The following is a 27410-nucleotide window of genomic DNA, read 5'->3' on the forward strand; positions in this document are numbered from 1 at the left end:
TCTTATGTGCAAATTATCATTTATTTGTTTGTTATTTTAGAGTCAGGGTCTCTAGCTTAGGCTTCCTTTCACTTCCTAAATACCTGGTGACCTTGAAGCTCTGATCCTCCTGCCTCTACCTCCTGAGTGCTAGGATTCTAGGTGTAAGCCTCCAGTTGTTATCTGTGTTGTGCTGGAGATTAAGCCCAGGACTTCATGCTCACTGGGAAGGCACTCTGCTTAACTGATCTGCATTCCCCAGCCCATACGTTTATTTTAATTGATGTAAAAATAAATTCCTTTTATGGAATGAGTCCTCATATTTGATATGACGTACTTGCCCTACTTAAGAAGGGTATTCAGAAGCCAAGTCCCAAGCTGGTATAGGCACCTTTGTAACCAAAGTACTTGCTTTTTATAGCAGTTTGCATGTGGGCTATTTGATCCCTTCACACCAGACCTAAATATAAGAAGCCATCTATATATGTAAGGGGGGGGGGGGCTGATGTTTTAATTTTCACACATAAGAGAATTGTAGCCCTGTCAATTGGTCTGATCAAGTTTCCACACACACACACACACTTCTCTCTCCCTTCCCCCTTCCCGATGATCCCCTCACTCCATCTATCAGTTGTCTCCTTTGATGTGATAAATATCATCTTGAGAACATTAATAGGATTCAGAGAGACATCACCTTCTGTTGCCTGCTGGGGGCTAGCTCAGTCCCTCGGGAGCATCCTTGTCTACAGAGCTCACTGAATTGATGCCACCTCCTCTTGTTTTGTGTTGCTTGGGGTTTGGAATTTGTTTTCTCCTTGATAAATTATGCAAGAATCCTACAGGCTGTGGGAGCAGATTAGCCCCACCCCTGGCCTAACAGAGAAAAGGGAAAGGAAGAAAAGCTGTTTTGCTTCTTGTGCCTTCTCCTTATTCCCTAAGGCATAGTGTGGATTTCAAGTAGAAACTGGCTCCCCTTTGTTCTGTAGTTGTTTTTCCTTTTAAGTTACATTTTAACAAAACTTTAAGTCATCTTATTTATATTTTGTATCTTTTTTTCTTTGTTTTCTTTTTTCTTTTTGTCCATTTCAAAACATCTTTGACTCCTTATGTGACTTCTTGTCTTCACAAGTACCTTTTGGGTTTTGTTTAGACTCTTGTGACATCTAATTTCACTCATTTCTGACCCGTGGAATGGAAACTGATTGTGTTCTGCTATGTTTCTTTAGCCTGTTTCCTCTCTCTTCTTCAGAGAGAAAAATACAGGTTTCAGGACAGCAGGGCAGAATCTTTCGATGGGGTGTTGGCCCCTAGTGGATCAGGAGTGAAAACACAACTCTGCCAGGCCTGGCATTCTATATCTGGGGAAAGAACACCGCAAGGGCAGAAGAGAGCAAAACTAAACGGTACAGTTTTCCAAATATGCAAAATGTATGAATGGAAGGAAATCACAGATTATTATCAACAGAATCGACTCCTTGGTCAGTTTAAGGCTTAAAAAGTTAAAGAATACAAAGGACAAAATTCTAAACTGGGAAAAATAACCACGATAAACAAACAGTGGGCATTCTTAATGTATAAAGAGCTTTCACAAATAAACTGTAAACATCTTTTCCCACAAGTTTCTGTATAAAATGTCCACTTGAAAATATAGCATTCTCCTACATCAGCATTAACCAACTAGGATCATTTTAAAGACAAGATAACTACAGAGGCAAAGCAATAAATGATCAAAGCTGATCTAACCTGGCAAGCCCAGTCTGCTGTGGGGATTTTTTTTTTGGGGGGGGGGGGGCTCTTTGAGACAAGGTTTCTCTGTGTAGCCCTGGCTGTCCTGGAACTCACTTTGTAGACCAGGCTGTCCTCAAACTCAGAAATCCGCCTGCCTCTGCCTCTGCCTCTGCCTCCCGAGTGCTAGGATTAAAGGCGTGCACCACCACACCCAGCTGCTGGGGGGATTTTTAAGTATAAAGGGCTCTGATGGTCCCATATGCACATGATTTTAAATGGGTTGATTTAATTTTACAAAGATGTCAAATTCTCCAAAGTAAGCTAAATTCACCCAAGTAGAAAACAATAACATTTAAACTTTTAAGTCTTCTTCCAGGGAAACCACAGAACGTTATTCTAAAATGTGTCTGTGAACTTACATTCCCTATCTGTTCAGCCCTTCAACGGGAGAAGAGGACTAGTGAGCTGGGTGAACAGGGAAAGGCGCTCACTGCCAAGCCCGACAACCTGAGTTTGATCCTAGGAACCCACATGGTAGCAAGAGAGAGATGACTTCCACAGGCATCCTCAAATAGACACAAATAAGTGCATACATACATGTAATTTTAAAAATAAGAAAAGGATAAAATCTTGTCCTGTCCATAGGCAGGACAAGAACTCATAAAAAAAAATAATAAATAAAGTGTGGATTTTAAAGAACAGATGATCAGAGGAGCAGAAGGGTTTAGAAACAGATGCATATATTTACAGACCTTTAGCCATCATGAAAATAACTACAAATAAAGAGAAAGACATGCTTTATAAATAGAAATGTTACAGAGACATCTACAAGGAGCAAGAAATAGCCAGGCCCTTGAGTATCCTCACAGCTGCCAACTTGATGGTGTCTCTCTCCTTAATCTGCATTATCTCTTTGCTCCAAGCAAAATTACCACCTTGGTTTTGCAAAACTGTATGAACCCTTGCCTTCAGTTCTTTGGAGAAGGAGTCCCAAACTGAACCAAGAAACACCCAGTCCCGATTCCGACTTCCGCTAACTTCCAGTAGCGCTGTAGCCGTGCTGGCCTCTGCCATCCTGGGACCCTCCCAGGTACACTTTCACTGCCTGGCCTCTGCAGATTCCATTCCTTCCTTTGGGGATACTCTCCGATCAGTTGCCCATTTGGCATGTAGTGTCCTTTCCTTGTTTTGGGCCCTTCCTTAACAATGGGTTCCTTTCTTTTAACCCTGCTAAGCCATTTTAAATTGGAAGATCCTAATCCTACCTTGAGTCGCTCAAATCTTCCACTCTCTGGCTTATGTTTCTCCAAGATACATACAATAATTTGACATATTTTATATTTTAATTATCTGCCTGTTGGCCATGTTGACAGAATGAATGGATAGACATTTAAATTTGTCAATAGCCTGCATCTAAAATAGTCACAGATGGGCTGGGGGTGTAGTTCGGTGGCTAGAGTGCTTGCTTTAGCATGCATAAGACCTTGGGTTTGATCCCCAGCACTGTATAAACCAAACATGCTAACACACTGGATCCATGGCAGGAAGCAGAAATGAATTCTGTGTTCAACTCACTATTACCTTTTCATTCTGACCGTGATCCCAGGCCACAGAATGGCACCACGAATAATTTAGGTCCATCTTCCCATCTCAGTTAAGCTAGTCTAGACAATCCCTTACAGATGTGTTCAGAGCCTAGCATCTGAGGTGATTGTATTGAGATGAAAATCAGCATTAGCCACTGCACCATCTCAAAAATAAATAAATAAATAAATAAATAAATAAATAAATAAATAAATAAAACATTCATGGCGTTTTTCAGAGCTTAGACGTTTGACTAAGATAGCTACTTGTAAGAGTGTTTTTCAGTAAAACTAACCTAAACATTATCGATATGAGTATTATACAAACACTGTAAAATATAAGGTTCCAGAGCAATAAGAGTTGCTTCTTACCTTTTACTGTGAAGATGATTTCAATAGCCTCCTTTTTTTCTACTGTGAAAATAAAATCACTATATAACATCTTAACACCAAGTGACACTTCTGAAAATTAATGTGGCTGGCACCAAAAATATATTTTTGAGAAAGCATATGGCAAAGCTGTCTTTCCGAGGACTGGAATACTGGCACCTACCCCACCCCCACCCCATTTGTCTGCCTTTCTATGTAATAAGCTTTACTGTGTCTGTCCTGAATTATGACACACAGGGCACACCTTGTATGTTCCAAATGTGTCGTACAAATTTCACACTTATTTAATGCTCATGTGTGTCCTCTGGTGTTGTTGCACATTTGATCCCAGTTTTACAGGTGACACAGATGGAGTGTAAAGGGACCAGTGTTTCAGCTCTATACTCGGTGCCTTTGGGTAGTCACTATGCAGAGCCAGAAACACAAAGGGGCCACACTAACTTCTTCAAAGTTTTCAGTTAACCAAATCCTTGTATGACTTTCTTTTTTTTTTTTTTTTTTTTTTTTGAGTAAGATTTGGAAAGAGAAAAAGGAAAAGAATCAACTTTTATTCAGAACCATGCTTGGCTCCCTCATGGGGTTTTCAAGGCAAAGCTGAGAAACAGCTCTTCTTCTTATTATTATTGGCTCTTTTGCAAAAGAAAAGCCAAAGCCAGGCAAAATAGGTGTTGTTATGGTCTAAGGCTATTATCGGATGTGAGTAAAATGTGACTCAAGCTGGACCTGCCTCATTCCAGGAGCCTGTATTCTTCACCATGATAAGTTGGAGCCAGTTACCTAGGAAACGGGGAGCATCCGGAGTGGAGGAGGAATACTCAGATCCAGTTGTTAGCTGCTACAGTGGCCATGGAATTAGGAGGATTTTATGGCCTTAGACCTTACTTAGCATTTGACCATTTTACCTCAAAATTGTTTTTGAAAATATACCCATATTATTTAGAGACCCTATAAATTCCCTTTTTACATTCCTATACAGTATTCCATTATGGAAATGCATTATAATTCATTCTTTCTATTATTGACAGGTCTGAGTTATTTCCAGATTAGAAATATTATCAATAGTGCTTCTGTGCTTCCTGACTCTAGCCTTCAAAATTCTTTTCCCAGTAAGTCAACATAACTAATCGGGGCAGGTCCTCCGGGATCACATCCAAGTGTCTTGTCCATTTTCTGTCGCTGAGACAAAATATCCAAGGAGGCATGACTTGCAAAGAACAGAACCTTATTTAAGCTACTGTTTGGGGTATCCAAGACTATGGTGCCATGATCCAGTCAGCTTTATGAGGGACTGGCTATATTACACCATAGTGGAGAGACAAGTTAGAGCAACAGGTCACATGGTGAGACCTCAGGAAGCCAGAGAGCACTCTTTCAGGACTAGTGGGCATCCCACAGGACTACATTAGCCCCTTCCTTAGGCAGCACCACAGATGTCCTAATTACCTCAGAAGCAGAGAAATAAGCTCCATCTCTTAGAGACTCCACAATGTTTTATTATGGTCATGTTGCAGACCAACACAAGTCCTCGTGGGTAACAAGCCCCCTCCAAACCACAGAGAGTCCAACTCTTCATCCTTGGTGAGATTCTTAATAATGACACAATGCTTCAGGCTGGGAAAGCTCCCAGAGTGGCAGGCAGTCTCTAATGACTCTGTGATGGCAAGGCTCCGTCTCAGCTCAGGGGAATTCATCCATCTTGGTGTGTCAATGTTACACACACAAACTGAAGTTGAAGGAGTGCTGTTCATTTTCCTGGTGAGCGTTGGACTCTGTCCTAGGAAATATTAGATGTACAGCTCCTTGGAATTTAATGGAAGAGTTGCAATGAGCTATCAGAATAATAGTTCCAAGGAGGGAAGATGACGAAGGACATTCATTCAGCAGATAGCCAGAAGGGACACTTCTATTGAACCCTCAGTAGAACATAACCTGGAACCATGAAACAAACATCAATACATCAACAGAGTGAGTGGGACAACCAGCTAGCTGAATGCTTAGTGAGGAGAAATGCAAGATAGAGAGGCTCCCAGGCATGAAAGAGTCACATTGATCACCAGGCAGGGCCGTGAGTGCCAGAATCTGTATGCAGCAGCTGTTCTCCGAATGACGCCGTAATGAATTTCTGTCCAGTTATTGGCCTTTCTGCCTCTGGGGGACTAACTCAGCCAGTAGTTCTATTTTCAGAGCAGAGGAGAAACACATGCCTTAATCCTGCCATTTAAAATCTAATATGTATTTGCACTAAGACATCTGGGGCCAGTTTCCCCACTGTTCTTTTGTGATTACATATGCATGTTTAGGGTTATATGTCTGCAGATTTTCATCCATTAGTCTTTATTTTATGACAGGGACTCCTCATGGAACCCAGGATGGCCTCAAAGTCAATATGGATTACAGAACAACCTTGGACTTCTGATCCTCCTGCCTCCAACTCCTGAGTGCTAAGATTACAGGCAGGCCCGCACCACCATGCTTCTCATTTTATGCTGTACTGGCTACTGGACCCCCTAGGGCTTCCCTGACAAATACTCTACCACTAAGGTACATCCTCACCTTCTGCCTGTGCAAGTCAGGAGCAAAACCCAAACAGACCTTTCATGACAGCAACCGGGAAAACCAACCCTCCTGACACTCAGATGTTGGGCTCCCAGCCTCCAGAATTATGAATCAATGAGTGCCTATGGCTGAAGTCAACCACAGTTCTAACAAATACACCCTCAAATACTTCAGCGTTCACTCCTCTCTCCAGAGTGTTGGCATCGATTGATAAAAAAAGAAATAAGTAACATCATTAAGATTTACTATTGAGTTCTTCATTTTTTTCTTTTATAATGTGTGTCGTATCTCATCTACCTTAAAAATATGTTTTGCTTCTCACTTTTCATATATCTGAAACCAAGAGAGAACTTGGCATTTCACATTAAATTTCTCTTTTGTTTGCTGTGCAAAAAGGGATGGCAGTCTGAATATGGATGACATTTGAGGAAACCCTGGGGAATGGACTTTACAGGAAGGCTCACCAGGTGAAAAATCCTCATGGCTCAAATCTTATTTTAAAGATTTTAAAAACTAAAATGTGAGTTCCAGGACAGTCAAGATTCTGTCTTAATAAAACAACAACAACAACAAAATTGCATTTATTTATTCAGAGAGGAGGGAGGGACGGAAGGATGGAGGGAGAGACAGAGAGAGAAGGAGGGAATTTATACGTGCCATGTGGCATATGTCAGAGGACAATTTGGAGGAGTCAGCTCTTTCCTGCCATGTGGCTTCCAGGGACCAAACTCAGTTTACAGGGCATGGCAACAAGTGTCTTCACCTGCTGAACCATCTAGCTGACCCCTATATCATCTCAGATATTAATACATCACTTACTTCTTGTCCCCAGTGGAATAGGAAGTGCTGTACCAATTATTTCAGTAAGAGGCCCCAGGCAAATTCTGGGCTGCAACAGATGACTCCTGGAAGGTCCAACACTAGAAAGCTGGTTTGGGGAAAGAGGCAGAAAGACTTAGCACTGCTTGATCACATACCAAAGGATAATTTCCTAAAGGGAAATGAAATACTGTGACCAGAGCAGGAAGTATCCTGTGCTTGGAAGGCCCCAGTCATCCATGGTCCCTACACAGTTAGTTACACAGTGACTCTGGCTTGATTTCCATTACAATTCTGTGAGGCAGAAAACATTGCTTTGTCCACTGTACTAATCTGGAAACTGAGGGTCAGGGGATGTGAGACCCCAACTTAGAGTGTTTCTCCCTGGAACTTAAAGCCCCTAGATGGTCCCCAAGCCTGCTTTCCCTGATCTCTAAAAATACAGCCAGAAAGAAGCTCTTTATTCTCTATAGCCAGCAAAAAGCCTTTTTGTTTCTGTGCCTTACAGCCAGAGATGCAATAATTGTAGGAAGACCCACAAGGACATGGAGATAAACTCCAGAGAGGAGGCTACAGCTCACTCTCCCCTCGCCAGAAAAGAGCTGTAGCCAACTCTCCTCCCAACTCCTCCCAATTCCTCAGCTAGCTGTTAAAAGCCCCCTACTATTACCACTTGGAGTCGAACTCCCCTGTCCTGTACAGCGGAGGGACTTTGTCCTCAGCTAGCTGATAATAAAACCTCTTGCAGTTTGCATCAGGTGTGGTTTTCTCTCAGGTCACTGAGGTGCTGGCCAGCTCATCCTGGGACTTGAGCGGAGGCCCAGCTTTGGGGGTCTTACAGGGACTGCCTACCTATGAAGAGAACCAATACTACTAGACAGAGCGTGCTTACAATGAGCAAATATCTCTCTAAAGAAGGATGCTTACTGTCCTCCTGCCTAAGATGCTCGGAGACCAGAGCGGTGAGAGCCTCAAAGCACCGATTGGCTACTTTTAGATAAAAGCTGTGCCAAAATTCTGTTCCCAATTTCAAGTGGAACCTAGTGCTATGAAAATAGCTAAACCTGCTTTGGCAGGAAGGGGGACCTGGGATGAAATGAGATTTAACTAGGAAAGGTTCTGTTCACACCCCTTAAAAGGAAAAACTTCCTTAAACTCTTAGTAAATTTGCCATTGAGGTCTGAGACACGATGATACTGGTAAACTTTATAGAAAGCCTGATACGTGGAAAATACATATTAATGCTTGAGGAATGAAGCAGGGAGTACCTTGAAGGGTGGGGTGGATCTTATTCCAAGGATCTGGGTGTTTCTGAGAGCTATTATGCCTTACAGTGCTAACCACTTCCTGGGTCGACCACATCACCCGAGGGCACCACCACACTTGACTCCAACAATCCTATAGACAGGGGTGTCATAGCCCTGAGTTCTGTGCTGCGCCTTCCCCCTTTATAAGCTCAGACTCTTAGTAAACATTGGGCCTTGATCAGAAATGTTGTCTTGGTCTCATTCTCTCGCCATCTATTCTCCATACAGCCCCAGCCGACCTTTCAGGAAAGTGGTTCATTTGGCCGCAGGTGGTCACAATGTGCCAACTTTCTATCTGAATGCCAGACAGCATTCCTCTGGTCTTTTTCTAAAAAGCTGTTTTGTGATGAACCAACTTCCCATATTAACTGAATTTCCTTTTCAAAGCAATTGTCTCATTTAGCTTTCAAATTTTTTTCTAAGCCATAATAGCTTGCTGCTGCTCTGATACATGTATTTTCTAAATGAATTTTTTTTTTTTTTTTTTTTTTTTTTTTTACAAAACACAATTTTATAAGATACACTGGCCTCCAGAAAACTTTGTGCTTCAGTTGTAAGAGATGCGTATTTCTCATCTCAATTCTACTGACGCTGGATGATTAGGCTTTAACCCATGCCAGGGAAGGACATCTCACAGTGTCCTGCCATACGTCCTTATTCTTTTTCCCTTGTGGGAATAGGACCTAGAATGGGAGGGTAAGAGGCAACAGAGTCACATGACAAACCCAGGGACTTGGACTCCGGGGACCAGCATCAGGATGCAGATCTGAGTTTCTTGTGCGGCACATAAGCTTAGATACAATGTTTGAGCCAATCCCAAGCCCCTAAATCCCTAGCCAATCACATCTCGCCATACTGTCACCTTGCCCCAATAAAAGCCCTGCTTGATGAGGTAACTCAGAAGTGGGGGGTAGGGGAGAGCACTGCCACCTGTTCAGACTTCCATGGGGAAGCAGCCATCTTAGATCTCATGCTGTGTAAGGCAGATCAGGACTTTTCAAGGAGTGGCGGGAGCCTATGGCGCCTTGCTCTCCCTCCCACTTTTCCTTCATGAGGATGATTGACTTCCACACCCCCCACATTCCCTCCCTCCTTTCAGCAATCTCTCTTCCTTCTGTAGCATGGCATTGCTCACCTGTGTCTTTATGATGCCCAGTGTCCTTGTAGGACCACAGACCACTGCCAGGTCTGACAACCTTGCTTTCTTCCCCAGAACTAAACCTGAGTTTGTTAGCTATCTGAGTAGTTTCTGAGTTGTTTTCCTTTGCTTTCCACCACATCAATGCTAGTCTTTCCACACCGAGCTATTCCTGTACTTTGAAGACTAAATTACTGTCCACACAGTGTGTCTGTTAGGCACCAGATTAGATTTCCCACAATTCCTATAAGGCAGTATGGAATTTCTAACATATATAAACATTTCTGGGTTTGTACAACACAGAAATGCATTTTTTTCTCCGTGACATTTTATCTTTGCAATCCCATCTTCAACCGCTCTTCAGATGATAGAATGACTTAAATGCTGACTGCCCAGGAGTACCTGTAAATTGCACTGGTCAAATGCTGTACAGAGATTCCTAGAAATGGTGAGAACTACTTAGAAATCATCCCTGGGGTAGAGACTATAGCTTCTGTAAAACACCTTCATGCTTGAAAAGACGCTCAAGTCTTCGTCATCAATGCCTTATTTCAGGATGACCTTTCATGGCAGAACAGTCTGTCCCTGTCGTCTGTTTCACTTTTACGCCATAGCTCCTTAGTGTCATCCAGCAGTGGCAGTAGTGACTCTGCCCACCTTTTTATTTTATTTTATATTTCCCTCCTGTGTATTTTGTAACGCTCTGGCTCCTAAAGAACAGTTTCTACAGAGACACTTCCAGCAATTATTATTGTCATCTGAGGCAGGGCTGCACTTGGACCAAATGTCATATCCTTCCTTCTCATGTCACTAATTCATCACAAGTCAAGATGTCCACTGACCTCTAGATGAATATCTATTTTCCAATTATAGTAGAACTCAAATATTTTCTGTGGGCTGACAAGATGGCTCAGGGCTACGTATATTTGCCACCAAGGCTCAAGGCCTAAGTTCAATCCCCAGAATCTATATAGTAAAAAGAGAGAACTGGTTCAGTTAGTTGTCCTCTGACCAACACACACACACACACACACACACACACACACACACACACACAGAGAGAGAGAGAGAGAGAGAGAGAGATACACATGTATACAGAGAGAAGTAAGCACATACACATATAGTATTATATTAATTATCTAATTGAAAACAGAAATGTATAGAAAAGGAATAAAAAATCTGCCATCCTACTATTTAGAAATATCAACTATTAACTCCTTATTTTATCTGTTTTTTTGTCGTTTTGTTTTATTTTTAATTGTTTATTTATTTAGTGTATATGTGTACACTGTAGCTATCTTCAGACACACCAGAAGAGGGCATCCAACCTCATTACAGGTGGTTGTAAGCTACCATGTGATTGCTGGGAATTGAACTCAGAACTTCTGGAAGAGCACTCAGTGCTCTTAACCACTGAGCCATCTCTCCAGCCCATTTTCTCTGTTTTTAATGTGTGAGTGTGTGCTTGTTTTGTTAAGTTTGCCTGTACAGTTCATGGAAATGAAATATGTGGTGCTTCTTCTCTATCATGACTTCCTGAGCATTCTTCTGCATTAATGTCATATTTTATATTCTTTCATTGTGGGTGGGCCAGACTGACTTAACTTTCCACCTGCTGTTGGATACCTGTGTTTGTTTTTATTGTAAATGATGGACACACTTATATTTTTATCCTCTAAAACATCAATCTTCTTAGGATACATTCCTTGAAGACTACTTGCAGAATTAAAGCGTTTTATCATCTTTTCTCTTTTACGGTCTTTGTATGCACTGCCAGATTGTCCTGCAGGAAAGGATTATTCAAACCACCAGCACTTAGGAGAGTGCCTTTTCGTGCTCCCTCCAAATCCAAGATGTTTTTTTGGTAAAACTATTTTCACTATATGAATGGTATAAATATTACCACCATCTCCTCTTACATTTTATCTCTATGAATGCTAAGAAGTTGACCTAAGTTGCTACTGGGAAATAGATGTGCATTTATCCCTTATTTCCATTTATTTTGCAGATCCCTCTTTGGATTCTCTGTCCATCCTCTTCCATTAGGTTGTCAAGGCCTCTTTTCTGCACGAGGTCTCACTATGCAGCTCAAGATGACTTCAAACTCCTCCTCCTGCTGCTGTTGCTGCTGCTCAGTCTCCTTGGTGCTAGCGTTCCAAACCTGTCTTTGGATATCCGGCTTTATAAAATAAATTATACTATTTTTAAGTGTGTGTGTTTGTGTGAGAGAGTGGGAGTGTGTGTGAGTGTCCAGAGTGGCCAAATGAGTCAGATCCCCCGGAGTTGGAGTTATTGGTGGTTGTGAGCCATCCATTATTGGTGCTGGAATCAAATTCAGGTCCTCCTTAACTACTGAGACATTTCTCCAGCCCCAGCATGTCCAGCACAAGTATGTCTATAAACCTCATAGATGTCTGGTATCTAGTGGACTAGAAGAGGCATCAGACCCCCTGGGAACTGAAGTTATAAACAGTTGTGAGTCACCATGTGGATTCTGAGAATTGAACCCAGGTACTCTGGAAAAGCAGCCAGCTATAAACTGTTCAGCCATCTCTCAGGCCCAATATCTCCATTCTTAACTCTGATTTTTTTTCCTTTTTCATGCAAATACATTCAGGCTTTTTGTTTTTGTTTGTTTGGTTTTGGTTTGAGACAGGGTTTCTCTATGTAGCCCTGGCTGTCCTGGATCTCACACTGTAGACCAAGCTGGCCTCGAACTCAGGAATCCACCTGCCTCTGCTTCCCAAGTGCTGAGATTAAAGGCATGAGCCACCATTGCCTGGCACATGCAGGCTTCTTAATATATTAAATGATTATCCTTCTGCTTCTATGAGCTATAAAATATGCATATTTTAAATATACATTTAAAATTTTTCATTCAGATAGATAGAAAGATATATTGTGTGTGTGTGTGTTTTACCACAATATAACAAAGAAAAGAGGACATTAGCCAGATCTGGGCATTTTCTATAACTGTAAATCCACATTCTTTCAGAAAGTCTAATGACTTAAAGTCAATTTGTTTGGGCAAAGAAAAAGATTTACTTGAAAACCAATGATGGTGTAGCTCCCCAACAAAGCCCAGCCTCCTTGGGGCTGCAGTCACGAATATGATCTAGGGATTTGCTGGGGGAACATATCACTGGGGTAGTAGTCCGCCTTACCAGTGCACCAGGTACTCTGTGTTAATTAGTACTTATATATTAATGGATGTTTGGGGTTCTGTAAGTTTAAAGAAAGGTAACACAACAGATAATACCATCGTGCATCTTTTGAGTTCCTTTCCTGGAGAATAACTAATTTGTCACTGAATTGTTAGGATATTAAAGGTGAACCCAGAGAGCAGAGAGGATCACACATGGTATCTTTACATGGAGGGCAAGAGAGAGAAAAGCTTTTTTTTTTACAGACATGGGCAGGGAAGATTCTTATTTTAAAAGATCCTGACAGAATGTAAAAGGTCACAGAAGCCCTGAAATTGGCAAGATTGATGTCACTGTTAGCAGAACTAGCTTCACTGATTTAGAAAAAATAGAGGTGCACAATGCTCTGGCCACTCCTTGAACCTGTGTGTCTGCCAATGTTTTGACCATTCCTTGAACCCATGTGTGTGCCCACTGCTGCACCTCACTGCCAGGTGTTTGTGATATTGGTTGCTGGGAGAGTCAGAAAATCTCCCCAGCAACCACAGCCCAGCCAATCCGGAGTTGCTACACCTGCACCAGACTCTTTCCTTGTACCCCTCCCATACCCATTTCTTGAGAATAGACATTGTTTAGATCTGGAAATCCCCTACTCCCCCCTTCTCCTTCCCCCCAGGGCCTATAAAAACTGAGACCCCTTTCCCCTCAGGGTCGACTCCTCTACTCCTGCGTGGGATGTGAGTCGTCCCCAGAGCTCTAGCTTTCCCCGAATAAAGCCTCATGTGGTTTGCATCAAGCTTGGTCTCTCATGAGTTCTTGGGTGTCCGCTATTGTCCTGAGGCCTGAGCGAGGGGCTCCTCTCGGAGTCTTTCAATTTCACACTTAGATAGCTTCAGTCAGAGGAGTCTGCTGGGGCAAAGACAGTAAGAGACTAAATTATGTACAGTCCGGCTGTGTGACTTCTAAAATTAGTAAGTTTTTAAAAGTCCATTAAGAAGAGAAACTAGAGGGGTTTTCTTTCCTTGATAACACTAGGAAATGTGACCCAATACAACCAACAATATACAGGGTTTAATAACTTGAACCATTGGGCCATTTTGTTTCTTAGTTATAAGGATAACATTTTCCCAACTCGTATCAGGGATAAAGCCATATAATGAATAAAGTGGGTAAGCGCAGACTATAATCAAACTATAGCAACATGAAAGCTTTGTACAAAACTTCAATTTGCATAGAGGTGAGGATGTTTCGGAGACGAAAGACTGTGGTGTTGGCCTGGAATTAAGCAACTATGAACTGGGCTCCTTTTCCGGGTTTAAAATAACAAAATATGTTTGACTCCAAGTTGGGAGTTCTTTAGCACGCATGTACCTGGATCCAGTGGCTTGGTCAAGGGAGAACTACAACTCCCAGCAGCACCGGCGAGAGCGCAACTTCCGGGCCTAGAGTTTCTCTTGCCCCCTCCCTTACCACCACCCCACTTCTCTCACAAACAAGCCGACTTTTCGCTTCTAGCGTCGCCGAGTTCGAGATGGCATTGGCCATTGGCGGCGGACTTCCTACCTTGCAAGGAAGGGCTCAGGACTCGGCTAAGAGGAAAGTCGGGTCATAGAAAGCGGGAGGTGGAGGCTGCGGCTCAGGACGCCCAGGGACGTCATGTCCGCTGGGCGGGGCTTCCCGATCCCGCGCAAATCGAAAGGTCCATGGCTGCGCTTGCAGCAGCCGCTCGCCGCCGTTCTGAACCCCAGGTGAGCGAGCGAGCCCCTATGCGGGCGGCCGGGCGGTCACTGGAGCAGCGGGCCGTGTGGAGGAAAGTGGGGTCCCCATGACTCTGATCCACGTGCCTTCTGCCCCTCGGCGCGAAACCCGGATCTCCGGGAAGTGAGCGGGAGCGTGGAGCGCCTGCAGGCGACTGCCTCGGCCTCCGGGTCTCCCGCTTTCCGCAGAGGCGGGCTGACGTGTGTCCTTACCAACACTCGTACCTAGCGATGAATTCCCTTTGTATATGCTCTCTCCTGTGCAGGTTTGAGGAGCCACGGCGCCTGGAATGGACTTGTGTGCTATGCCTGTTCGTTCGGGAGACGGGACTAAGGTGAAGCCGCTGCTGCTGTTACCTCGGGTACCACCGGCGACCTTCTGGTGTTGATGCGCCACATGGCACTCAGTCACTTCTATACTAAAGAGGAAATATTTATTCGAGATTTAGTTGGCCTAGAAGAAAGAAACTTAAGGAAATTTCACGAAATGTAATTATGTCCCTCCCCCACCCCAACCCCCCCCCCCCCCAGCATGCACGAAATCATGTTTTAGAGACGTTGTCTTTTAAACGTAGTGGACTCGTTTTACACAGACCCACCTGCACCCAAATTGGCTGATGTTTAAAATTACGGGTTCATGCCCCCCTTTAGGGATTCATAGTTAATGGGCATGACCTTAAAGGTAAATGAATCTCTCAAGTGTCAGGGCTGCTAGCTAAGGGCATGGCCACTTTCCTGTGGTGTCAACAGGGCACCTCTGGCTTATCCCATAGTCTTTAAGAACATGATCTTAGGTCTGTTGAATCAGGTGCCTGTCCCTGTGACCTCACTGCTGAGAGAGGGGAAGGTAAGAGTGGAAAATCCCAGAGAGCTCAGCCTAAGACCTAACTAGCCTGGTGGACGCAGCTCAAACAAACAAGGTGGACTGCCTTTCACATCCTCCGATTCAAACTCCATCACGCATGCATCATACACAGAAAGAATAGTTGCAGAGGGTAATAGCCTTTGCTCTTGCAACCATGAGGACCTAAGTTAGAATCCTCCCCCCAGCCCCCTCCCCATTAAAACCCCCTGTGCCTGAGCCTGCTGGTAACTGCAGAGATTGGGAGGCAGAGGTGGCAGATCCCAAGACCTCATTGGGCCTAGTTGGTTCCGTAACACCCTGCCTCAAGGTGATAGACAGGTAGCAATAGAGGAAGACACCCAATGCCTTGCTCTGGGCTCTGCATGGATGTACCCACACACTCATTACATGCACACACTCCCTAATACAAATACCTGATCTTAGATGGTAATACTGTATTGGGAAGTGGCAAGCAGCTGCTGGAGTTGGAGTAGGAAGGCGGGGGTGGGGTGGGGGGGGGTGTTAGTTGCTTTGAAGGGGCTGCCATCTCCAGGACTTCCATGTAAGGACCTAGAAGGGAATGGAAATTATAACTGTTTGTTTCTTGAAGCTGTTTTGCACATCAAACACGGCTTCATGTGTCTTTGGTATAGCCTTCAATGAATCTGATGAAATTTCCCCTAGATGCCACCATGGCTAATTACCAGGGTATTGCTTGGAATAAACCATTCTGGTAGTGTGGGATTGCTGACATGCTTTTCAGTTGAAATGTCTGTCCTTCTCCAAACTTTGGAGTTTCTACACTGAACTTTGGATGCGCCCCTTTAATATAGGGGTGAATATGATACCATAGCATGCAGTGTTATAGGCTCATAGTCCTCTTTTTATGAAAGGAGAGACTCAGTTTTAATGTCTGAGTCCAAGTGTTAAGAGAGATAAGAGCCCACGTTAGGATTGTAAGTATGGAAGCATTTTTGGAAACAAATAACCACGAAGGAACTCCCCAGTGGTGTTCAGGTGAGTGTTGGTGATTAATGAAGTTCTGAGCTACAGAAGTTGCCCGAGAGAAGGCCAATCATTAGCTAAATGTTACTGTCGGTGCTAGACTCCACACTGAATTTCTAAAGCTTTTTGGTAAATCAGCCTTGGTTTCATGTTGCTCTCCTCCCTTTTTCCTTCATGTAGTTAACTTGGCACGATGGGGATTCAAGGGTTACTTCAGTTCATCCAAGAAGCTTCTGAACCTGTCAACGTGAAGAAGTACAAAGGACAGGCAGTGGCTGTGGATACCTACTGTTGGCTTCACAAAGGGGCTATTGCTTGTGCTGAAAAGCTAGCCAAAGGGGAACCTACAGATAGGTGAGTTTGCAGTGTATATCACTTGGTTTGAGAGCTAGAATGGTATGCTTTCTGTTTTTGGGTCAGCCCCAGGTATTTCAGGCTGGCCGGGGATTTGCTATAGCCAAGGATGACCTGGAGGAGGAGTCTAATCCATTGTGCCGCCACTGCCCAGCTTCCTGTATGCCAGGGACTGAGCCCAGGGCATCATGCATGCTAAGCAAGCACGTCTATGAACTGGGCGATATCCACAGCACCTCAGTCCTTTTTCTTTTTCACCTTTGTTTCTCCGGTCATTGTTTCAATAAATACTAGCATTTAATAAGAGCATGTGCTTAGAGCATTGCCAGACTTCTTCTGTGGTACAGGTCTGATGTTTGGTCTTAGTAAGAAGGCATAGTGGCAGGATACAGACAGACAAAAGTTGAATATTATCTCCTGAAAGAGTGGGGATTTTTTCTCCTGTTCCCAAACTCCTGAAATACCAACTCTGGGACTATAATTATGTTTACAAATACCTTGGCCATGAGCTTTGGCTGTGCGCCAACTAGCTTGTATATTAATCATCCCTTTGTTGTATTGGGCTACTTGGCTGGTTACCTCTGCTTGGCTCTCATGTTTCTGTCCTTCGTGTTCCTGAGTGAATCCCCCATGCCTGACTCTGTCCCAGAATCCTTGCTTCCTCCGGGAACTCCCACCTTCTATTTCCTGCCTCTAGATTCCTTCCTTCTGCTATAGTGCAATCAGCTTTGTTTGATCGATGAAGATTCCTTCTACCTATCCCCCTGTTAGTCTAATAAAAGGTTCTTTCTCTTACAATAATACACTACATATAGTAACAATTATGAAAACTATCAGGTAAGAATTACATTCACAACGTCTAGTCTATGTATGTATTTGGTAATTTTTGGAGAAAGTATTTTATAATCTATCCTATCTTGGTGAACTTAAAGTTCTGTACCTAAATCATTATCATAGCTTATATTAGTAACTTAAAACATCCTCTTAGACCTAAAAACATTTTCTTAAGTCCTAAACAACTTAAGGTGAATTGTGAAACTGTAACTGTCTAGTCTTCAACCCCATCGGAGACCTGAAAAGGAATAAATATTACCTGAGTGTGCAAGCAGTGCAGGCAAGCAGGTTCCACAACTATAGAAGTGACAGAGAAAGCTGGCTGCCTGACTGCCTGTCCCCCCAAATCGTCTCTATAACATTGGAGCATCCACCGTCAGCCTTCTGACCCAGTATATCTGACAGACTTTTTGTGAGCAGCACTTTTCCTTGCAAAGCTTGGCAGTTGACTTCCCTGTGTCCCACTTGTCCATTTTGGACAGCATACTGTCTGCAGTTGAGACTTGAACAATTTCCCGCCAGTGTCATATGTGAAGCAAATTTCATAGATTCTTCAATGCGTATCCCCTTTGAAGTAGAATGGTGTGCTGCCAGGAGCAGACCTGTCCCTTTTTTGAAAGCCAAACTGCAGCTTCTGTGCCTGGCTTTCTGGTATCTGGACCTTTTGGCTAAAGCCTGAATCTAGGATCCTATTCTTGGATTATGTGCCTAACAGTGGGTGCCATTTGTAAAAGTGGGGTGTTTTTTGCCCTCCTGTCCTCAAGCCTCCAGAATGACATATTTGACAGGAAGCTTCCAAGCAGTCATAAGAGAGAGAGAGATCTTCTTCTGCAGTCTCCTTGTTCTTTGTTCAAGAGAAGCTTTGGTTTTTCCTCTAAGATAAACTTTTTAACAATGTTTTCAGAACCCACGATGCTTATCTAGAACACACTGCTAATCTCTGTTAGCAAAATGATGCAGAGGTACAGTATGTTCTGCCAAAAATGGTGGGTCCTGTTGACATCCAGTCTGAATTCTGTGACCTCATTTTAGGAAGGTTCACATGTATTCATATATAAAACCATACTGTTTTTACCACCACTCCCTTGTACATATCTATTTACTTTTATTTTCTGAAAAATATCATTTTTGATATATCATTTTTGCTTTTCAAAAGGAAAACCCACATGTATTTTGTTAGTACTTTCTATGTTTGATTTGGTATTTTTGAGACGGTTTTGAGTAGTCCAGGTGGGCCTCATCCTTTTTAGCCCAGGATAACCCTGACTTGTTATCACCTCTACTTCTTAGTTACTTTTCTATTGCCGTAACATAACACCATGACCGTCTTGGCAAGGAGCATGGCCGAAGGCAGGCAGAGGGACAGGCATGGTGCTGGAGCGGTAGCCAAGAGCTTAAATCTTGAGCCACAAGCATGAGGTAGAAAGAGCTAACAGAATGACATGGTATGAGCTTTTAAGTCCTCAAAGCCTGCTCCCAATGACACACCTCCTAATCCTTCCTAAATAGTTCTACCAACTGGGGACCAAGGATTCAAACATGAGCCATGAGGACCATTCTCATTCAGACCACAACTGGCTGTATTTGAATGGTTCCTTAACCTAGAGAATTTAGTTTCTAGTTTTGGATAGACTTTTATTTTTTTTTAAACTAAAATGCTTAATATCTGCTATGGATTTAAAATTTCCCCTGACAACTTAGAAGTCCTATTTGGTACCATTAATTGCTTTACTTTCTCTTCCTGCCTTTGGTTTGAAAGGTGAGCTTAAGTGCCATTAGAGCCTAGATATGGGAACAGTAATGGTGGTATATTAGCGCCCTCCCCCAAGAGCTCAGTATCCAGCCACTCTCCCATATTCTGGCTGCATGTTGGCAGAGCTTACATGTTGCCGTGTAATGTTGTGAAAACCAGACACTCTGAGCACCCTGAGCACCGGTTGTTCAATGCTAACCAGGAGATCGCTGGTCCTGAGAGACATTCTTGGCGGGGTGTATGAAATTTCCTGTAGGGTAAATAACACTGTCAAATCCCTTGGGTGCGAATAGGTGTGGAAGAAGTCGAGTGTTTGCTGTATTCCTGAAGCTTTTCAATAGATTTGAGATGATTAGACCATGTTTTTAAATGGAAGAGTAGAAGGTATTTGGATAACAATAAAATGTGAGGATTGGGGCTGGTGAAATGGCTCAGTGGGTAAGAGCACCCGACTGCTCTTCCGAAGGTCCGAAGTTCAAATCCCAGCAACCACATGGTGGCTCACAACCACCCATAATGAGATCTGACGCCCTCTTCTGGTGCATCTGAAGACAGCTATTATGTACTTACATATAATAAATAAATTAAATAAATAAATAAATAAATAAATCTTTTTTTTAAAATGTGAGAATTGAAGGATGTCAGAACCTTTTAATCTACAGTTGAGAAAGACAGCTATTATGTACTTAGATATAATAAATAAATAAATCTTTTTTTTAAAAATGTGAGAATTGAAGGATGTCAGAACCTTTTAATCTACAGTTGAGAAAGGCCTAAAAATCAAATAACTTCCTGGCTACCATGTGTCCTCTGAGTAGTCACAGTGGGATTTGAACCCATCTAACTCTGTTTCTTTGGAAAGTTTACTGTCAAACACCAAAATCCTTCATAGTTGTTTCATCTGGTCTTAAATAAAGCAAAATAGTAGTAGTAGTAGTAATAATAGTAATAATAATGATGATGATAATAATAGTAAATATAAAAGCTTAAGAGACTCAAAGTGCACAAATGCTTTTCCCCTTTCTTTCCCATAGGTATGTAGGATTTTGTATGAAGTTTGTTAATATGCTGCTGTCTTATGGGGTCAAGCCGATTCTCATATTTGACGGATGTACTCTACCTTCTAAAAAGGAAGTGGAGCGGTCTCGAAGAGAGTAAGTGACTTCCTACTAACATCTGGCTGAGCTGTGTGAAGGCCAGGTGCCATAGGCCATAGGATACCACATTTCTATTTTTTTTCTTTTAAAGATTTTTTTTTTTTTAATTTTATTTTATGTATGTGAGTACACTGTAGCTGTACAGATGGTTGTGAGCCTTGCTTTGGCCCAAAGATTTCTTTATTATTATACATAAGTACACTGTAGCTATCTTCAGACGCACCAGAAGAGGGCCTCAGATCTCATTACAGGTAATTGTGAGCCACCATATGATTGCTGGGATTTGAACTCAGGACCTTTGGAAGAGCAGTCAGTGCTCTTACTCACTGGTCCATCTTGCCAGCCCTGAAACCACATTTCTAAAGACTTAATTTAGTAGGACAGCATGGCACAGCAACAGATTCCCTCAGATGTTGTGTTTGTGTTACATTGTTACCCCATGGTAAAACCATTATCTTTTGCTGTCTGAGCGGAAGGGTGAGGAGCTGTAGCTCATCTTCCGCTTAGTGAGAGTGAGGCTGGGCAGAGCTACGTGAGACCCAGTCTCCGATGATGATGATGATGATGATGATGATAGTAATAGTAGTAGTAATAACACCCCTCGTTTACTCTTGTCTGGGCTGATATGCCCGCAGAAATGAGATGCTGTTTCAGATGAATTCTACTCTTTCGTTCCAGCAAAGTTACTGTAACTGCTGTCTTAGTACTGTTTCTTGTGTCTGCCCGCAAGTGCTTCTTCAGATGTAGTTGCGTTTTCCTTTTCAGGAGACGACAAAGCAACCTTCTTAAAGGGAAGCAGCTTCTTCGAGAGGGCAAAGTGTCAGAAGCCCGAGACTGCTTCGCTCGCTCTATCAACATCACGCACGCCATGGCCCACAAAGTAATAAAAGTGAGTTAGTAAGAAACAACCGAGCCGCAAGAACAAACGGCCAAGCTCATTTGAGCTCGTTGTAAGTCGTTCGTTAGTGAGACAGCAAGGAAAGCTCACCCCATGCTTCCTTATCACGTGGACGTTTCTTTTGACTGCTGCTGATGGCTCGAGTTGGAAAGCAGGAGGGGAGGGGAGAGTGTGGGGTACAGAGGAAACACGTGGTCTCTGTTGCCCCTGAAAAGAGTTTGATGTATAGCAGAGGAGAAACTTGATTGCTCGCAAGTAGTGGTGCCAAGGAGACCCTTGGTGAGCAAGAGAGAAAGGAGAAAGGCAGCAGGAGGTATTTCCCCTTGTGTAGCTGCAGCAGTGATGGTCTAGAACTTACCCGTACTGTGTTACACAGGCTTGTCTCCTGTATTGACAAGGCAGTCTGTAGTGTTTACAGGGAAAATTGCATGGACAGGTCCGAACCTGTCCATCTTGTATACTTTCAGGATATAGCAGTTCTTAAGATAAAAAGTTTTTATAATTTGAAGTAATGAACGTTTTAGCTTACAGACTTATCACCCCCACCAAAGCTATAACATGATTTCTTTTAAGATTTATAAATTGATTTGGGGGGGGCGGTTGGGGGCTGTATGAGGGCAGGCATGCACATACCATAGATTGCAGGGGAGGTCAGAGGACAGTGTTGGCTGTCAGTCCTTCTCTCATCCTGTGTGAGGCAGGGCTCTGTTCCTGACCAGGGTTTATCCGTGCTAGCTGGCCCTTGAGCTTCCAAGGACTCTCCTTGCTGACCTTCCATTGTGTTATAGTAGTGCTGGAATTAGACATAGGCTCTGTTACACTACGATCTTCAGAATTGTGTGGCAAGTGAGCTATCACTCAAGCCTATAACTCGATTAAACCAAGACAGTACTTTTGAGATTAGGATAAATAAAAGTAGAAATATTCTTCCTTAAAGGAAATGGCTTTTGGAAAGTTTTGTTCGCCTGTGACTGGAGGCTGGTTATGCCGCTGACCACTGTGGTCTCTCACAGGCTGCTCGGGCCCTAGGAGTGGATTGCCTCGTGGCTCCGTATGAAGCTGATGCTCAGTTGGCCTACCTTAACAAGGCTGGCATCGTGCAGGCTGTCATCACAGAGGACTCTGACCTCCTCGCATTTGGCTGTAAGAAGGTATTGTACTGCACCTGTTACACATGGCGCGGTATGGGGGAGGATTGTGGGTGCTGAGGAGCTAAAATCTTCGTTTTATGCTTCTGTTTTTTTGTTTTAAATAGTGTTCATTTTTGGTTTTGCTAATTGATGCTTTAGGCTCTGTGTTCCTTCAGGTTGAAGGGCTTGGTTTTATCCTTTGGAGTTTGGTTTGGTTTGATTTTTTTGGGTGCTGGTGATCAAACCCTGGGCCTTATGCATGCCAGACAAGTGTCTACCACTAAGCTACATCCATCCAGCCTATGGATTCTTTAGTGTTTAGCTCATCTCTTGGTTGGTTCTGCGGATGTGGTCCTGACTGCTAGACAGGTACTCCTTGCCACTGAGCTGCAACCCTCTTTACTCTGTACTCTCAATGGGTCTCTGTAAGCTGCCTAACCTGGGCTCAGACTCACACTGCAGCCTGGCAGGCCTGGAACTTGAGTTCTCCTTCCTCCCCAGCCTAGGCTACCAGGCCCTACCAGTTTTACTTTTTTTTTTTTTTAAAGATCTATTTATTATATGTAAGTACACTGTAGCTGTCTTCAGACACTCCAGAAGAGAGTGCCAGATCTTGTTACCGATGGTTGTGAGCCACCATGTGGTTGCCGGGAATAATTGAACTCGGGACCTTCGGAAGAGCAGTCAGTGTTCTTAACCGCTGAGCCATCTCTCCAGCCCCCCAGTTTTACTTTTTAATATTAATAACATGCGTCTTGCATTTTTTATTAGGTTTGGTAAACTAATTTATCTGTGACCAGGATATTACTTAGTTATTTAGAAATAATGTATAATGAATTTAATGGTAAACTTTATAGTGATCTATTAGGCAGTGTATTGGCTAGTTTTGTGTCAACTTGACACAGCTGGAGTTATCACAGAGAAAGGAGCTTCGGTTGAGGAAATGCCTCCATGAGATCCAACTGTAAGGCATTTTCTCAATTAGTGATCAAGGGGGAAAGGCCCCTTGTGGGTGGGACCATCTCTGGGCTGGTAGTCTTGGGTTCTATAAGAGAGCAGGCTGAGGCAAGCCAGAAAAGAACATCCCTCCATGGCCTCTGCATCAGCTCCTGCTTTCTGACCTGCTTGAGTTCCAGTGCTGACTTCCTTGGTGATGAACAGCAGCATGGAAGTGTAAGCCGAATAAACCCTTTCCTCCCCAACTTGCTTCTTGGTCATGATGTTTGTGCAGGAATAGAAACCCTGACTAAGACAAATTGGTACCAGCAGAGTGGGGTATTCCTGTGACAACCTGACCATGTTTTGGGGAGGACTGTGGAAGGACTTTGGAACTTTGGGCTTGAAGATCCATCCGTTGTTAAAGCTCTGTCGGATGTTGTGTAGGAGCTTGGAAGACAACGTTGAGAACACTGCAGAAGATGGAGGTCTGGTTTGTGAAATTTCAGAGGGAAAATTAAAGACTCTTTTCAGGGACATTGCTGTTTTGATTGTGAAGATTCTGTAGTTCTGGTTAGCTGGGGCTGAAGAATCAGCTGTGATTAACAAGATACCAGAACTACCAAAGCAAAAACTTTGCATTACTGGGAGGGACTATTGATACTGGTTAGCTGGAGCTAAGAAATTGGCGGTGATTAAGAAGAGACCAGTATCATTGAGGTGACATCTTCTGGGAAGTGTTTTCTGAGAGCACAAAGAGGCTGTGTTCCAGAGATGGCCAAGGTTGTACTCCTGCTGCAGCGGGACTTGGTAATGTGTAAGGGTCACCCAGGTGGTACTGGTTTTGAAGGCATGACGGGGTCACGCAGAGCAGCTGAGGCTTGGCACTGTGAGAGGCCATGGAAGGCCATTGGTGAAGGTGCAGCCTCAGTTGCAATTGAAGGCCCAGGACTGAAGGGGTCATGCAGTGTTTTGGAGATGCCAATACCATGTGATGACCACCAAGAGCAGCAGCAGCAGTGGAGTAGAGGCATCTGGAGCCTAGAGGATGACGCGTGTGCTACAAAGGGCATGGCTGGAGAAGTGACCCAAGCCCTTGGAGGAGCCCAGAAGATCGTGAGTTGGATCCCAGACATTGGACGGTTGGAGATTGATTTTTGCTTTTGATTGTGACTGTGCCCTGATATTTTCCCTCTTGAAGGAAGAAACTGTTTTAGTGGTGCCCACAGTTAAGAGACTTTTAATTTAAAAAGACTTTGGATTTTTAAAAGAGATGGATATTTTAAAGAGATTGAAATTTTAAGAATATGTAAAGACTGTGGGACATTTAAAGTTATTTAGATCTTGGGGATGAATAAGATTGTAAGGGTTGAGGCTTACTAGTGATGTGTTTGTGTGTCAAGTTGACAAGGGGTCAGTTGTATTGGCTAGTTTTGTGTCGACACAGCTGGAGTTATCACAGAGAAAGGAGCTTCGGTTGAGGAAATGCCTCCATGAGATCCAACTGTAAGGCATTTTCTCAATTAGTGATCAAGGGGGAAAGGCCCCTTGTGGGTGGGACCATCTCTGGGCTGGTAGTCTTGGGTTCTATAAGAGAGCAGGCTGAGGCAAGCCAGAAAAGAACATCCCTCCATGGCCTCTGCATCAGCTCCTGCTTTCTGACCTGCTTGAGTTCCAGTGCTGACTTCCTTGGTGATGAACAGCAGCATGGAAGTGTAAGCCGAATAAACCCTTTCCTCCCCAACTTGCTTCTTGGTCATGATGTTTGTGCAGGAATAGAAACCCTGACTAAGACAGGCAGGGATTAAGATATAAAGCCATGCCTTTTGATAACAGCTATTTTTTATATATATAATCTTCAGAGATTGCTTGCAAGATGGTCATCAGAATATTAGACTGGGTGACAGATAAATGGGGTCTGGACCGGTTCAGGTTCTTTTAAATTTCCATATATCCTGCAATAAGTATCTATTGCCTCAATATTCAAAGCAATATTCAAAGGTTGATCAGTTTAGAATGTAGAAGAAGGTAAGAGGAAATACTTATACTTCGTGTTGCAATGCAGAGCACAAATGATTCCTTGGAATTACCATGGTGACTTAGATAATGGTGATAAAGGTGCCTTTCCGAGCTTTGACCATTCTCCTCTGTGTGAAGGTGATTTTAAAAATGGATCAGTTTGGAAATGGACTGGAAGTGGACCAGGCACGGCTAGGCATGTGCAAGCAGCTTGGGGATGTATTCACGGAGGAGAAGTTCCGGTACATGTGCATTCTGTCCGGCTGTGACTACCTCGCCTCCCTTCGTGGGATCGGCTTAGCCAAGGCCTGCAAAGTGCTGAGACTGGCCAATAACCCCGATATCGTGAAGGTAGGGGAGACCTTCGCTTTATGAAGCAGCCAGTCACTTGCAGGAATTCAGTGGCTTTAAATACTGTGTCTGTAGCCCGTGAGTGATAATAGAAGGGGGAACATGACTAAAGATGAGCACTTTGACTCCTGGGTCCTAGTACTTGAGAGTGGTTCTCAAGCTTTCTGCTCTGAAAGTTTTGTGTGATAGGAAATTTTGTTTGTGTGGATTATAGCTATCAATATACTGAATTAGAAACTTAAGCAAAAATGTGACTGCTCACATAAGTTAAGCAGAAAAGCTGTTTATATGTTAATAGAAATCACAAAGCCAGCACTCTGACTCTTTCCTGTATCATCTCAACCCCTCACCCCAAACCCCAAACCCTGAAAAAGATGTTTTGAGAAAAGGTTTTGTGACTACCAGGCTGCCTTTAAACTCGCTATGTAGCTAAGAATGGCCTTGAACTCTTAATTCTCAAATTTATTGTGTTTTTGTTTTCTGGATCGAATGGACTTTAAAAACTAGAAGTGTACACTTGACTTAAGCTGGGTATTTGGCATTTGGATGAGCAGTACAAAACTGACTATGAGCCAGAGTGTTGAGTGATGTGGTGTGGCTGTGTTTTCTTTCTGTTAAGTCTTTTTAGTGCAGACGATCTCACTTTCCAGTGTCAGGGGTGGGATCAATAAACTCCCTCCACTCCGGTCTTTAAGTTTATGTGAACTGTTGTTATATCCGTTGTTAGGTTATCAAGAAAATTGGGCATTATCTCAGGATGAATATAACGGTGCCCGAGGATTACATCACAGGATTTATTCGTGCCAACAATACTTTCCTCTACCAGCTCGTGTTCGACCCCATCCAAAGGAAGCTGGTCCCTCTGAATGCCTACGGAGATGACGTTAATCCCGAAACACTGACTTACGCTGGGCAGTATCCTTTCTGAGCCATGTGGTTGAGTTTTTCACTTAATGCTGTTAATGTTATTGGTAGTAGTGAGACTTTAGTGAAAATGAAAGACAGAAGAACTTGGAAATTGGTTTTATTTTTCATGGGGCAGATTGTACTATTTTAATTATCTTCGAAAAACCATGCTAGTGAAAAGTTTTGGTGTGTAAACCCAAGACTCATCTGTGGTGATGAGTGCCTGCTGCAGTGGAATGGACTGCCCCCACTGCAGGTCAGGTGCTCTGAATACACACGTCACAGGGGTCACCTGAGAGCCGCCGCCGAGGCAAGCCCCATTCTTCAGGAGGGTTTCTGCTACACCAGGCACAGCATCCCTTCCAGGGCCACTGGTCCCCAGTACTCAGGCAGCTTCAGAATCCTGATCCCTTAGGGAGTGGCTGGAACTTTCTCTACATCTCTCTGGAAATGCAGGGAGGCAAGAGTGACTCAGGCTTCCCTTCAAGAAGGTGGTTAGGTCCTGCAGGGACACGGACCAGCGACCTTGCCTCTTTTTTCAGTGGTGCTGAAGTGAGCAGTAAGTGGGGTCTATGTACATGATGAACCTTGAAGGTTCTCTGATAACAGAGAGCATTTTCCTATCTTAGTGCAGTATGATTCGGTTGCCTGTTACAGGGACATTTTTCCCTTAACCTCACCAACCTAGGTACGTCGGTGACTCTGTAGCTCTTCAGATCGCCCTTGGAAATAGAGATGTAAATACTTTTGAACAGATTGATGACTACAGTCCAGACACCATGGTAACATTTAACAACTGTTACATAAGCGTGTTTGAGTTTTG

The 27410-nt window shown here is 43.4% G+C and overlaps 1 protein-coding gene and 1 long non-coding RNA gene across 5 annotated transcripts in view; one reads left to right on the forward strand and one right to left on the reverse strand.

Moving 5' to 3' along the window:
* Positions 1–5152: 5152 nt before the first annotated feature.
* Positions 5153–14290, reverse strand: Gm36360. Of its 2 annotated transcripts, none has more exons than XR_373723.2 (3): positions 14207–14290; positions 7056–7164; positions 5153–5609 (listed from the first exon to the last, which is right to left on the reverse strand). It is a non-coding gene; the product is annotated as a predicted gene, 36360 (long non-coding RNA). The 2 variants fall into 2 exon arrangements; XR_373725.3 differs by lacking the exon at positions 14207–14290 and adding an exon at positions 10343–10549.
* Positions 14291–14302: 12 nt separating this feature from the next.
* Positions 14303–27410, forward strand: part of Exo1 (exonuclease 1) — a 30629-nt gene continuing 17521 nt past the window's right edge. The window contains exons 1-9 of one of the 3 annotated variants that reach the window (XM_006496862.4): positions 14303–14391; positions 14667–14889; positions 16430–16603; positions 20225–20344; positions 21113–21236; positions 22259–22396; positions 25469–25681; positions 26409–26596; positions 27276–27369. In XM_006496862.4, the coding sequence (XP_006496925.1) occupies positions 16443–16603; positions 20225–20344; positions 21113–21236; positions 22259–22396; positions 25469–25681; positions 26409–26596; positions 27276–27369 (1038 nt within the window). In that variant the 5' untranslated portion in view covers positions 14303–14391; positions 14667–14889; positions 16430–16442. Of the gene's footprint in view, positions 14392–14666; positions 14890–16429; positions 16604–20224; positions 20345–21112; positions 21237–22258; positions 22397–25468; positions 25682–26408; positions 26597–27275; positions 27370–27410 lie in introns of those variants that run through there. The other 2 variants (NM_012012.4, XM_030254499.1) reach the window with 2 other exon arrangements.

The sequence above is a fragment of the Mus musculus genome, chromosome 1, assembly GCF_000001635.26.
Source record: "Mus musculus strain C57BL/6J chromosome 1, GRCm38.p6 C57BL/6J".
In the NCBI taxonomy this organism is placed as follows: Eukaryota; Metazoa; Chordata; class Mammalia; order Rodentia; family Muridae; genus Mus; species Mus musculus.